Genomic DNA, 13,928 nt, shown 5'->3' on the forward strand with positions numbered 1-13,928 from the left:
GTCAGCCAAATCAGGTTAGAGCTGGAGATCTCGAGTGTCACAGTGAGAGTCACCAATAAACAACTCATCCAGGCTAAAATGTTTTGCATCAGAATGTTACATTTGGACTGTATCTGGAATCGATTGCCCAGAAAGGATAATACGCTTATAAAGCATGTAAAAAGGAAAACTCCCCAGACTGTCTTAAAAATTCCTAAGCTCAAAGGACAATTTTGGACAAACAAAAAGTTAGGATTGGTGCCAGATGTAATTTTCAGCTGTGTCCTTTGTTTAGAAAGTTTATATCCTAATTCAGTTTTTTAAATTGGGCCCTGAGGATACAGTCCCATTTCGAGAACAATGCTTAATACTGGATGAACGCAAAAACACATAATTTCTACTTCAAGTGATGCTAATATGAAAGATTTTATTCATGAATATGTTTCATGTTTGCTTCTACAAATTAACACAAATTCCAAATTAGAATGTCCACCAGTTAGAAGATTTTCATAAAGTTTCACAAAACACTCTAGAAAGGAGCATGTATTTTTTATTTCTCCTTTGGGAGATAAAAGTACATGAGGATACTGTTTTCCTGAGAGCAGGTAATAAAGTGAATTGCTTCAGATAAAACTAAGGGAGAGGGAAGAGTAAGCAAGTAAGACACCTGGTGTTTGTTCACTGTGTGTAGAGTTCCTGTTAATTTCTACATCACAATGACCCTTTCACTAAGCCCAAAGAGAAAGGCAGTGGTCTTACAGACAGAGCTGCTTCAGATATGCAAGTCTACAGATTTCATTTCTAAACACCTTACCTAATGCTGATATTCAGTTCTATATTCTATACGGGTTAAAACACACACACACACACACACACACACACATTACATCTCTTTTCTCTACTTCTCCAGTAATTCCAGCTAAATGTTCTATTTGGCTTTAATGGCAACCACATGGCAACAGGCTAGATGAAATGGGGCTAACATAGCATTGGGTTGGCCAAAAAGTATATCGTTTGGGTTTTCCCGAAGATGTTATACAATAACCCAAATGAATTTTTTTGCCAATCCAATAGAACTGCATGCTACTGCAAATATATTACTTTGTTTATATGTTTGTATACATGTGCACATACCAAATGGTCCTGTCTAACTCTGGAGGCAAACATTAGGACAGTCATTTGCAGATTTCTCAGAAGCTTCTATTTCATAAAAGGGATCTTAAAAAGTTGTACATTAGCACCAGAAACGAGGAGTATTTTTCTAAAATGTTATCTGGGGTAACAAAAGAGAGTCATTATAGATGTGAACAAATCCCTCTCTTGTTTTAAAAATTCCCATAAAAATATTTATATAATTAAGCTCTTTTAATGCTCAGCCAGTAATAAAGTAGGTACAACGAGTGTTTCCAATTCTTACATTCTGCTTCTATCCTGCTGCTTGAAAAATGTCACTAAGCATCACAGATACTGGCAACAGAAGACCTCAAAATGCCAATTGTAATTTTAAATGTTACTTTCAAAAAGATTTCCACAGCTTATGCAAAAGAAGAAATATTCCTCATCCCTTGAGTTTGTAAAATGATGCTAAGAAGTTAATGGGATCTAAGGGGGTTACAATCAACTGTATTTTAAAGCACAACATAAAAGATTTTTTTTGATAAGATCTCAACCTACAACAATCGTTGCTTTAATTTATTTTTCGGTCGTCCAATGGGTTTTGCATATCGTCGTTTTATTTGTGCAGCTTTCTCATGAAGTAGTTTTCTTCCCTTTTTCTTTGGTCTGCAGACTTGGCAAATCCACATCCCTGAATTAATATATATATGAGAAAAATATTTTAATGTTTCATTTTAGGAGAGAGATTAAATAAAACTGCAGCTGTAATAAGCTGCCCAAGGATGCCTGTATGCAGAACTTTACCCTCGAAGGTGGATTGTTCCCTTTTGTCATTCTCAGGAAGCTGTCACTAAAGGTCAGTTTTCCCAGGGTCAAGGTGATGAGAGCAGAGGGCTGACCCATCTGAGAATTCTTCCAATAAAGTTTTGCCCAACATGTCACCAAGCCTCCCTCCACCATGTAAACACACGTGAAAACCCAGTCTTGTCAGATAGTATATATTTTGATTTTAGGGAGACATTTTTAAGTCAATTGGAACATTTTTAAGTCAACTGGAACTTCTAGGAAAAAAACTTGTTTTATCATCTCTTTTTGGGAATTTTCTATACTAAATAAGTTATAATTCTAACATATAGTTTTTAAAATTAGAATTTAAAATGTTTAAGTACTGTGCAGCTACAATAATTTGAAGTGTGGCATATGGAAGCAGGTCAATGGATAAGAACTAAGAGCCAGAACAACGGAGAGGTTTAGCATATCATAACGGTCATATTTCATATCAGTGGGAAAAGGATGAAATGATTCAGAAAGGGGTGCTAGAACAAATAGATGTCTATCTGGAGGGAAAAGAATTACTTCCTATCTTTTATAAACACAAATTCTAAGCAGATGAATATTATGTGACAAAATTAAATGTTATAAGCACCAGGAAAAATACATGTCTATTTACATAATTTAAGCATGACTGACATTTAAGACTGAAGCCATAAAGAAAAAGATTCATGGATTTGACTACATGAAAATATAAAGAGCTTCTGCAAATCAGTAAGAAAAAGGTGAAAACCCCTAATAGAAAAATGATTAACATATAAAAACAGGTGCTTTACAAGATGATATACAAACAGCCAATAACCAAACACAAAAAAATGTTCAATTTCACTAAAGAAAATAATTATCAGACATATTTTTTCTATTATCTAACTGGTAAAAATTTTAAATAGTAACACTGTATTACATTGAATCTAAGCTATTTATGACTACAAGATGCCTCTGACTTCAAAGATGTTAAAATGTCTTTTAAAAATGTGTGTCTTAGATTCAATGAAATATAGTAATGGTGAGTGTTGGTCATCATACAGGGAAACAGGTATTCTCATACACTGCTGGCTGGCCTGAAAACTGACATGACCTTTCATGGACATAGCCTTCAATCCAGAAATTTCTCCCTAAGGAATTTATCTTAAGGCAATAATTGTTGATGAAAAAATTGGAAATATTTGTAATATTCACGAGACGAAATTGGTTACATGTTGTTTTTTTAAAAAACATGGGGTTGCAAAATCAGTTATGTTCAGGAACCACCCAGGTATAATATATGTGACTGAAGCAAGCTGGAATGTAAAGCAACATGTAGCAGTGAGACTGAGGCAGAATGGAGCACTGGCAAATTCAAATTCAAAAATCTTTAAATATAGTACCAGATCTTCTGTAACACAGTTAAGAGAAGTCTCAATAAGACATTTCTGTGGCCCACAGTCATCATGCTTATTATAATCTCGGCTCTATATACTACGTAGTTCTACACACTCATTAAAAACTATCTTTGGGAGAATATTTAATGATGTGGGAATATGAGAATCTATTGTTAAGAGGGAAAAACCATAAACATGTACAGAATTTTCCACTTCTTTGTAAAAGGCTGGGTGGGGCAGGGAAGGAATTTCTAATTGATTATTCTTTCCATTCCTTTTTGTCAATTGGTATTTTCTAAATTTTTCACAATGAAAATGTATACACTTTGTAATAAGAAGGCAAAGTTATTTATAATGTTCAATATATTGTCATATAAGAAAAAGAAGGCTGAACTTGGCTGACTACCCAATAAACAGAGAAGAAAATCCACATTCTATATGGATATACCCATGTAAGATAGTTCAGATCTTCATGTTCAAGATTATCAATCAGTGGCCAAGAAAATGGTGATGGCTCCTATCATAGGACTTTTTTGGAGTCACCATTACCACCATCATCAAAAACAGGTAATGTTTTACCTCTGAACACTATACTGAACAACATGGAGAGTACTCTAAACTTTTGACCTACCTAGTCTAAATTTATTCTAATGGGGAGTAGTTTTAGGAGAGGAATGATCTTTTTAGTCCTGTGTCTGAATTACAGTATTTATTATATACATTACCCCCAAACTATAAGCTTTAACACTTCTCTGCTCACAACCTGTACTAAACCCACAAGTATAAGAAAGGTGGGAGGGATGAAAAAAATGCTTAAAGAACCTATATACTCCTGAGCTATCAGACATTAGGACTAGGCTAATGTGTACCTAATAAACCACATTTTTAATAGGTTTAAAGGTTCACCTTTTGGCATTCTGGAAAGTGGGGGATCGCAGCACTCCATATGGAATCCTCTATCACAGGAGTCACAGAAAAGCATATTATCCTGTAATGTAGCATATTAGAGACTAATTGAGACTGAAATCAACTGTAAAAGGCCACAAATTCTTATGTTATCTGGTTAACAATAATAAAATATGACAAAACGGCACCACAATCCCTGCTGAAATCCGGTATCACATGTACCTAAAGATTTAAAAAGAAAATAGCAGCAATCTACAAAAACGAAAAAACCTTAACACTGAAAACTAACAATTTACCTGGAGATGGATATTGAGAGCCATACTTACCGCATTTTTGCCTTGGATTCTACATGCACTGCACGTCTTGCATTCGATGCACTGCCACCTTAAGGCTTTTACATTTGTTGTTAATTCAGGACAAAATTTCAAACAGGATGGGTGTCCTACAAAAATAAAAAAAACAAACTACTTTATGGGAATGGTGCCTTCAATTTTTTAAACTCCCTAATATTTAATAGATAGTGACGCTGTCAGCCAAAGAACCTTAGGAACTTGAAAATACAAAAAAAAATCAAAGATTCCAAATTATATTTTCTTTTCTGCCCTTCCCCCTAGCACTGATAGGTGACAGAGTGACTGTACAAATGTTTTCCCTAAGAGAAACCTGGAAAACGTACACCAACTCCAATCGCAAGTCTTGGAGAACTTGAAGATAATGTATGCTCAGATCATGTTCTCATACCTGTGCCCTCTGTTAAATCTCTTGCCCTTGCCCTCTTCATCAACCACCATTGACCCCAAAGCTTTCTGGCCTGCTGGCCTGTGAGGAGAGTGCTGAAGTTCAAATGATTCCTACTTTCTATGTGTAATGAAATCATAAAACATAAAACAACAGTTAACTAAATAAAAATCTGAAGCTGCTTAACATAATACAATGAATAAATGCAAAAAAAGAAAAAAACTCAGTAGCATACAAAGAATATCCCGTTGCTGGGATATACAAAGAAGACACTATTGCCATCTTGCCCCTGGGTTCCTGAATTTAAAATCTGTAAGTGGGAGTTGTTGTTTAAGTCGCTAAGTCACGTCTGACTCTTTGCAACCCCACTGACTGTAGCTCACCAGGCTCCTCTGTCCATGGGATTTTCCAGGCAAGAATACTGGAGTGGGTTGCCATTTCCTTCTCCAGGGGATCTTTTCAACCCAGTGATCGAATCCGGGTCTCCTGCTTGGCAGGCAGATTCTTTACCACTGAGTCACCTGGGAAGCTCTGTAAGCAGGAATAGAAACAGTGATTTTGGGAGTTAAGAAGTTGCAAAGTCCAGGCTACATAGAACATGCCAAGAAGCATACCCTTAGCAAGCGTCCCACATTTTTCTGAGAGTTTGGCTTTTCCACCCTGTTTTGGACATACTTTTCATCTAGCAGCTCTCACCTCACACAGGAAAACTGGAGACCCCAAGGGATAACACCACTTAAGAAAGTCAGCCAGGCTACACTGAGTAATAGATCTCTCTGAAAGGTTTGGGGAGTGTGAGTCCAGACTCTGGAAGTTTAAAATCTGATGGTCTTTTATCACATAAACCTGAGACCTCCAAATTTGATTTTAGTTTTCTAAATCTGGTCTTAAAATAGTACGGATGTTAGTAAATCCCCTGTGAAAGAACTTATAACCAAGCTGCAAAAGAAACCTGAGGGGTAATAAAAAAAAAAAAAAAAAAAAAAAAACGCAGATTCTGCAATTTCAAAACTGTTTTATAATTTCCTGACTTTGGCAGGCTCATTGTTTAAATATGTATTTTGGGTTGCTGCCAAAAAGGTCCTCCTCCCTAAAGCTTAACAGGTGCTTCATAAAATTCCACCCACCAGGAGATTTGGCTTTTTGAAGTAAAAACGTTCAAAATCAATCATCAATACTGTTAATAAAAGCACACTATTCCTGAGTTTAAAAAAAAAAACCTAAACATCTGTATTTAAGATGTTGAGCAAATAAAATGTTGTCATAGGATTATGACCTCAGGCAGTAGACACCCAGGCAGATGCATTTAACCTATGACACTTTTCTTTTACAAGGGCTTCTCTCATTCAAATGAATGTGTGTGTGTGTGTGTGGGGGGGGTTATATATATAAAAACGGTATCAATCACCTCTTTCTGCTCAGGAACAGCAAAGACAGCTTGTTTTTTGACTTTAAGAAGTATACTCTGAAGAGGGAGGGGAAGGTCTACTTTGATCAGGGTTTTCCCGCCCCCACTTACATAGTGAGGGGGGTAAAATTTTAAAGAACAGCAATTTAAATTCCACCCTTAAAATGGGTCCCATCAGCTTAAAAGTATACCATTTACTTCTCTTTTTTCTCCTTTTTTTATTACTTCCTGTAAGTCATACATCACTAGCACCATATGACCTCAATTTCATGCACTAAATTTTTCTCTACATTAAAATCTGCTTTTGTACTTTGTAGACTAATATCCAGCAACTAAGGTAATTTACATCATATTATAGTTTACTATTTTTTTCTCACAGATATCCTATTAAAATAATTTTTAATAATTAATTATACTTTTGAAAGTTAATGGATTTCAGCCACTTTCAATCAAGAGCAAGGAATATTCTTCTTCTTATTGCTTCCTCTCACTTTAAGTAATATTATATCACAATTCTTACCATTTAAGCTACCCTATCAAATTCTAAAATCTTCAGTCTATCTTTCCTTTAGGCAGCAATCTTACCTTTATTTAGCTCAAGAGAATTGGCCATAGATCCCTTCCAGCTCTAAATTTCTATGATTCTGTAAAGGATGCTGAGGGATGAAGAAACATTTCCATTTTATTTTCTCACAGCCAACTTTACACAGAAGACTGTAACTGAGTCTTGATACTAGTACACAATCTATAGTAATTAGAAAAAGGACAACAATGCTGTTTATAATTCAATTCCTTACCTTCCGTTTTAGCCATCCTGTAAACTCAACAATCCCCTCTAAAATTTGGGTTCTCTCTGCTGACACAATTCATGGTGGTTTACATACACACACTCATTCATTCATTCTTATACCAGCACATTTTAAGCACTGATAACTTACAACAGTTTTATCCAGCGAAACCAAAGGAGTACTCTTTAAAATTAAACAAGTACCAATGAGACCACAAGTCAGTAGAAGTGATTTTTGAGTCAAGTATTATGGGAGGAAAAAACCATGGGCTCTGTAGCAGACTGAACAATGCCCTCCAAATATGTCTATTTGTAATCCCTAAAACGTACAAATCTATTACCTGACATGGCAAAAGGGGTTTTGCAGATGTGACCAAGGGTACAGGCCTTGAGATGAGAGATTATCCTGAATTATCTGTGTAATTATTCCAATCTAATCTCAAGTACTTAAAAGCAGAGAATCCTTCAGCTTGGTTAGTAACATGAGACAAAAGGAGGAGAGGTTCAAAACAAGAGAAGGACTGCACCCTTCTCAGTAGGGGGTAGGGAGGCACACAAGCCAAGGAATACAGGCGTCCATTAGAAGCAGGGGATGCCGAGTATGTGACAGCAAGAAATGGGGAAATCGGTCCTGCATATGCAAGGAACTGAATTCTGTTCACAGTTTTGTGGTAATTTGTTACAGCAGCAATGGAAAAACTATGAAAGACTCAAGACACTGGGTCCCTCAGATTAGTTATCTGACCAACTACCTGTCCACTGAAGACACAATGAGGAAAAGGACAGACATTTCAGATCACATGGTCCAGCAGGGAAGATAACCATTAGACAAGAATTAGGATGGGCTGGCTTGGAGATGTGGGCAAGTCTAGCAAGAGGTTAGAGGAAGGCCTTCCTAAAAAGACACCCAAAGGATGAGTGAGATCAGAGGGGAGTAGAGGCGGGCAGGGTGGGAGAGAGCAGCATGTACAGAGTGACAGGAGAACACGGGGACGGGCATGGGGACATTTAAGGAGAGGAAAGAGGTTTGATATAACCTCTTTATAACCTCATATAGTGTGACAGGGATGGTGATGTGCAAAGGGGTCAACAGGAGCCCAATCCAGAAGAGTGTTTTGGGCTTGGATTTTTCCTAAGGTTAACTGGTGGACACTAAAAATTCTGTGATTAGATTTATGGTTTTAAAAAGTAATTTATGCTGAAGTATGCAAAATGGATGAAGAGAAGGAGTGTGAAGATTAAAGCTAGCTTATTATCATAGCAGCTCTGAGCGCATCTGGTGAAGGCTGTGGATGTATTGAGGATGTAGAATACATATCAGGACATACAATCAATGAATTTTTGGTAATTTCTTGCTATGAGAGAATAGGACAGAGGAGGGCTTGTAGAACTGAATGAGTAGCTGGTGGTGTGTCATTTGCTGAAATGGGAAATCCCTGAGGAGAAGCAGGATGTTGTTTGTTTGCTAAGATTTCTGTCTTTGCTATAGTGGTGGTGGTTGTTTTGGGATGAGGGAGCAGTGTAAGGTTCACAAGCTGTTTTGGATATTATCGCTGAGGAGCCTACGAAGTGTCAAGTAGAGGAGTCCTGGAGGTGCTTATATCTAAGGGTCTGGAACCCAGGAGAAGCTATGAACCAAAGTGAGGAAACATAAGGCCAAGGACAAAAGCCTGAGGTTTTGAAGAGAGGCCAAGGAGCTCACAAAAGATCTGGAAGAACTGAAGTGATAAGAGAGAAAACACAGAGAATATGAAATCACAGAAGTCAAAAGAAGAGAATATTTCAAGGAAAAAGATTCTCAACAATTCAAATATGACTGAGAGGGGTATTTGGTGTAGATTGAAAGATGTCCACTAGACTTTTTTTTTTGCCATGCCACTGGACAGCATGCAGGATATCTTAGTTCCCCCAAAAGAGATGAACTTGTGCCTCCTGCAGTGGAAACTCAGAGACTTAACCACTTGTCTGCCAGGGAAGTCCTTAGAGTTTTAAAAAAACTTAGAAGGCACCTTTAGAGTTTGCTACATGGAGGTCACTGTTAATCATACCAGCAGAATTTTAGTGAAATAACAGGTCAGAAGCAAGGCTTCTGCTTCCTGTTACTCTGCTTGGACTGTCAATCCAGCTTTGGGCTTGTGGAGAAGGGGGCTCACCAATCCTTCCTCCTCCATCCCTGTCTATTCTTCTTTAGAGTCCATCTTGAGGTTTCTTTCTAGTTAAGGGGCTTCTTCCAAACCTAGTTTTCAATCTGTGTATAGTCAGTGTGAAACTGGACAACTAACCAACCAATCCCTGGGGTACAGTAACCTCAAGAAGCTAGTGATTACATATACAGGTATATTGCACCAACCAGCTCACTGGGAGCAGAAGGCCAGCAAGTTTTATTCAGGGTTAATACTAATAAAGACAAACCCAGGGGAGACTTCAGGTCTCCTGAGGACAGACTGGTACGCGACTCCATGTCTCTGGCTCCCTTCACTGTACAAAGGTAATCTTCCTGCTCTCCAGCTGCATCTCAGCAGCCATGCTGTCTCCAGTGTCAATGAGCTTCCACTTAGAATGATGCTGTAATTTTGAACTGTGCACTTATCTTAGATTTGCTAATTTGAAAACACATATGCACATAACTCATCTGTAAGTAAGATTTAACCACCCAGCAATCTGAGCAGCAGACACAAAATTTCATTTGGTATAATATCTAATACTTATGTGAAGCTAATTAAAGATAATTTGGTCTTAATGAGGCAAAGAGAATATAACAGTGTTAATTTCAAAGTAGGCTGATCCATGAAAGTCAAGTAAAATCACTTCCTAGTCCCAACATTTCCATAGACCTGAAGACTATGTGATGAGCCCCACATTCCTATCAGTGCTTCAAACAGCCCTTTGGTGTTTGTGTGATGATTTATAGATACTGATGATCTTCATAGCATTATCTCACTGGATCCTCATAACAGCCCTGTGGATGCAGGATACAGACATCACCCTTCGAATCTCACAGATGTGTACAGCTACGGTTTCACAGCCAGCAAGTAAAGAGGACTGCAACACTGCATCTGGGGCTCCTTGTACTATCTACCTCCCTTCACAGTTTTACTACCTGCAAACTTGAATAATTTTTTTTCAAAAGGACTTTTAGCAGAAAAAACACAGCTAAAGAAAATACTGCCCATTCGCAGCAATGAGCCATCTTAAAAACACAGAAATTTCTAATTGGCTTTACTTTATGATGTAAGCAGAAGGAAACACTTATCACCCAGGTCTATGAAGTCTAAGCAGTCTAAATGTGACATCATATAAATGATACTTCAGATAGAAAGAGGTGACTAAAAACCAACAGGCACATGTGGGAAACACATTTAAAAGCGATCCTTACGGGCTGTTATCTATATTTCCTTTTATTTTTTTTTGGTTTTACAAGGCTATGGGTTTTTTTTTTTTTTCCTTCACAGAAACATCTTACATTAGGGATTCCTTTGATCATTACAAGCAGTCTCAATCCAATCCCAGAACCAATGGACTCTAGAGTATGAGATAGTGGTCATTTCTGTAAGGCCAACCATGGCTACCAGCCACTCTGTAATCCCTACTTCTGAAACTGAACTGGACCATGACACCGGGGCTCCCACCATTACTGGGGGACACTGCTGAGCCAGGCCAACCTATTTGATTCTTCCCTATAATAACCAACATGTCACAACAGAGCACTATAACTACAAAATCTCCCCAAGCTTTCTAAGAAGAATCATATTTTTCTTTTAGTCCTTCTATTTAAAGACTAGCCAATAAAAAATCCACTCATCTGATCTACCAGATGAAGTAAATGCTTATAGTGCATCTCCCCAAGTTAGGAACAATTTTTTTTTTTTTTAAACTAAAGTAGGTAAATCCAGGCTGGCACAGTACACTCAAGGGAAGATTCAGTTCAGTTCAGTTCAGTCTCTCAGTCGTGTCCGAGTCTTTGCAACCCCACGGACTGCAGCACACCAGGCTTCCCTGTCCATCACCAACTCCTGGAGCTTACTCAAACTCATGTGCGTTGAGTCGGTAATGCCATCCAACCATCTCATCTTCCGTCGTCCCCTTCTCCTCCTGCCTTCAATCTTTCCCAGCATCAGGGTGTTTTCAAATGAGTCAGTTCTTCGCATCAGGTGGCCAAAGTATTAGAATTTCAGCTTCAGCATCAGTCCTTCGATGAATATTCAGGACTGATTTCCTTTAGGATTGACTGGTTGGATCTCCCTGCAGTCCAAGGGACTCTTCTAGAGTCTTCTCCAACACCACAGTTCAAAAGGATCAATTCTTCAGCGCTCAGCTTTCTTTATAGTCCTACTCTCATATCCTATACATGACTACTGGAAAAACCACAGCTTTGACTAGATGGACCTTTGTTGGCAAAATAATGTCTCTGCTTTTTAATATGCTGTCTAGGTTGGTCATAGCTTTTCTTCCAAGGAGCAAGCGTCTTTTAATTTCATGTCTGCAGTCACCATCTGCAGTGATTTTGGAGCCCAAGAAAATAAAGTCTGTCACTGTTTCCATTGTTTCCCCATCTATTTGCCATGAAGTCATGGGCCCAGAAGCCATGATCTTATTTTTCTGAATGTTGAGTTTTAAGCCAACTTTTTCACTGTCCTCTTTCACTTTCATCATGAGACTCTTTAATTCTTCTTTGCTTCCTACCATAAGGGTGTTGTCATCTGGTGTATCTGAGGTTATTGATATTCTCTTGGGAATCTTGAATCCAGCTCATGCTTCATCCAGCCTGGCATTTCGCATGATGTACTCTGCATATAAGTTACATAAGCAGGGTGACAATATAAAGCCTTGATGTACTCCTTTCCTGATATGGAACCAGTCTGTTGGTCCATGTCCAGTTCTAACTGTTGCTTCTTGATCTGCATACAGATTTCTCAGGAGGCAGGTCAGGTGGTCTGGTATTCCCATCTTTTGAAGAATTTTCCAGTTTGTTGTGATCCATACAGTCAAAGGCTTTGGTATAGTCAATAAAGCAGAAGTAGATGTTTTTCTGGAACTCTCTTGCTTTTTCGATGATCCAACAGATGTTGGCAATTTGATCTCTGGTTCCTCTGCCTTTTCTAAATCCAGCTTGAACATCTGGAAGTTCACGGTTCACATACCGTTGAAGCCTGGCTTGGAGAATTTTGAGCATTACAAAGGAAGATTAAGTGAACCTTAACACTAGAGCCAGATCACGTAGGGGAGTCCAGAGAAGCATGCTGAGCCATCCATCCTGTATCCTAAACAAAGGGACCTGACGACCCCAGGTCTTGAATTTCTACCATGACACACACCTTAACTCCAAAGCCTCTAGTTCATTCTACATGAAGGCAGGGGCTCACAAAATGACTCTGGATATAAGTCTTTTAGACAGCATCCTCAATCCATTCTTTCCCATTTGTTAAAAGAGAAAATAAGAGATCATTTTTGAAAAAAGAAAACACAACACTACACCTACATACCCTGGAAAAGTGAGAAACTTCAGGAGGAAAAACATTTCAGTCACCTCTAACTATAAAGGAACTCAAACCTCTCTTTTGGCAGGCTTCAATCTGGGAAAGACGAAGGGAGATTGGTTACATCAGAAAATCTAAGATCTACCTGTTTAGAATTACGCCTTTATACCCTGTGAAAGAAGCCTTGAAGTTATGATCTGGAAGATAATGATCTCTTATCAACTTAAGTAAGTGTATCACCAGAGGTAAGGAAATAAATGAAGGGAACTTTTCTTTCCAGATTTAAGTATGTCTTTAATCTGTCTAGGTGCCCAGACAAATAGACACTCAAGAAATAAAACAGTTAAGAGTGTTTTTAAAGTACTACCTTAAAAATCACAAAGGGTAAACCTTAGACAAGAGAACACTACTAAATTGATCAGGCAGTTCACAAAACAATAATTCATTCAGAATGAGCCTCGTGAGAAAACCCAAAAGATAACTACAGAGTCAGAACTGATGAGTGAGGCACTGGCTCACCAGGATAAACCAAGGAGAGTGAAGGATTGAGATTTATTAATCCGAACATACAGATAATGTTTCCATGCCCTTTTGTCACTAGCCATGATATTATGGCAGGTGAAAGAGTTTTAATGAATCTGTAAAGCCCATCAAAAAGACTGTCAGAAAGCATTTCTCAAGCAGAGTTTGAAATGTCTTATTTCCAAGGCTCTCTCCTCCTCGTCAAGTCCTGAGAGCTGCAGAACCATTTAGGATCTATCAAGTTAAACCTTCATAGGAGGAGGAAGAAGCATTACACAACAGTGTCATTCTTCAGTGGGAAACATTTCCTTTATCCAACCATCAAGCAGCTGTGATAAACAGTAAGATTTTAAATTTCTTGCAGCAATCAAAGAAAACAGTATCAAACATGCCAAAAATAAAAAAAAGGCCAACAACTGCTGACGTGTATAGTACACTTACCAGAGTGTAGACCATGTGTTAGGCTATTTACTTGTGTTCTCTTCTTTAGCTTCCATACAACCCAAGATATAAGATGCTACCATTATCTCTACATTTCTAACAAGGGAACTGAGGCTGAGAATGGTTACTCATTCAAAGTAAAGGGGCTATGGCTGGCTTTCTAGCTTGGTCTTAACCACTATACTATATTATTGACTTGCTCAACGAGAGAATGCTATTGTGTTTTGCAAATTTGTTCATGTTTTAAAGAATTAACTATAACTAGAGCAATACTTGGTGATTAATTTTAAAATAACATTTTTGAGGGGAAAGGTTTCAGTAGGCTAGGAGAAGAAAATTTAAAGATTAATACAGAGGTTGAT

The 13,928-nt window shown here is 38.0% G+C and overlaps 1 protein-coding gene across 9 annotated transcripts in view; it reads right to left on the reverse strand.

Annotated features, from left to right (window-relative positions):
- Positions 1–13,928, reverse strand: part of KAT6B (lysine acetyltransferase 6B) — a 185,332-nt gene that overhangs the window by 50,191 nt on the left and 121,213 nt on the right. For 7 of the 9 annotated variants that reach the window (XM_081563959.1, XM_081563946.1, XM_081563915.1 and 4 more), the window contains exons 5-7: positions 4,520–4,635; positions 4,194–4,275; positions 1,654–1,786 (exon numbers count right to left, since the gene is read on the reverse strand). In XM_081563959.1, coding sequence (XP_081420085.1) covers positions 1,654–1,786; positions 4,194–4,275; positions 4,520–4,635 — 331 coding nt within the window. The remainder of the gene's footprint in view (positions 1–1,653; positions 1,787–4,193; positions 4,276–4,519; positions 4,636–13,928) is intronic. The other 2 variants (XM_081563934.1, XM_081563928.1) reach the window with 1 other exon arrangement.

Source organism: Giraffa tippelskirchi, chromosome 2 (genome assembly GCF_054371585.1).
Source record: "Giraffa tippelskirchi isolate mGirTip1 chromosome 2, T2T-mGirTip1v1.2.pri, whole genome shotgun sequence".
Classification (NCBI taxonomy): Eukaryota; Metazoa; Chordata; class Mammalia; order Artiodactyla; family Giraffidae; genus Giraffa; species Giraffa tippelskirchi.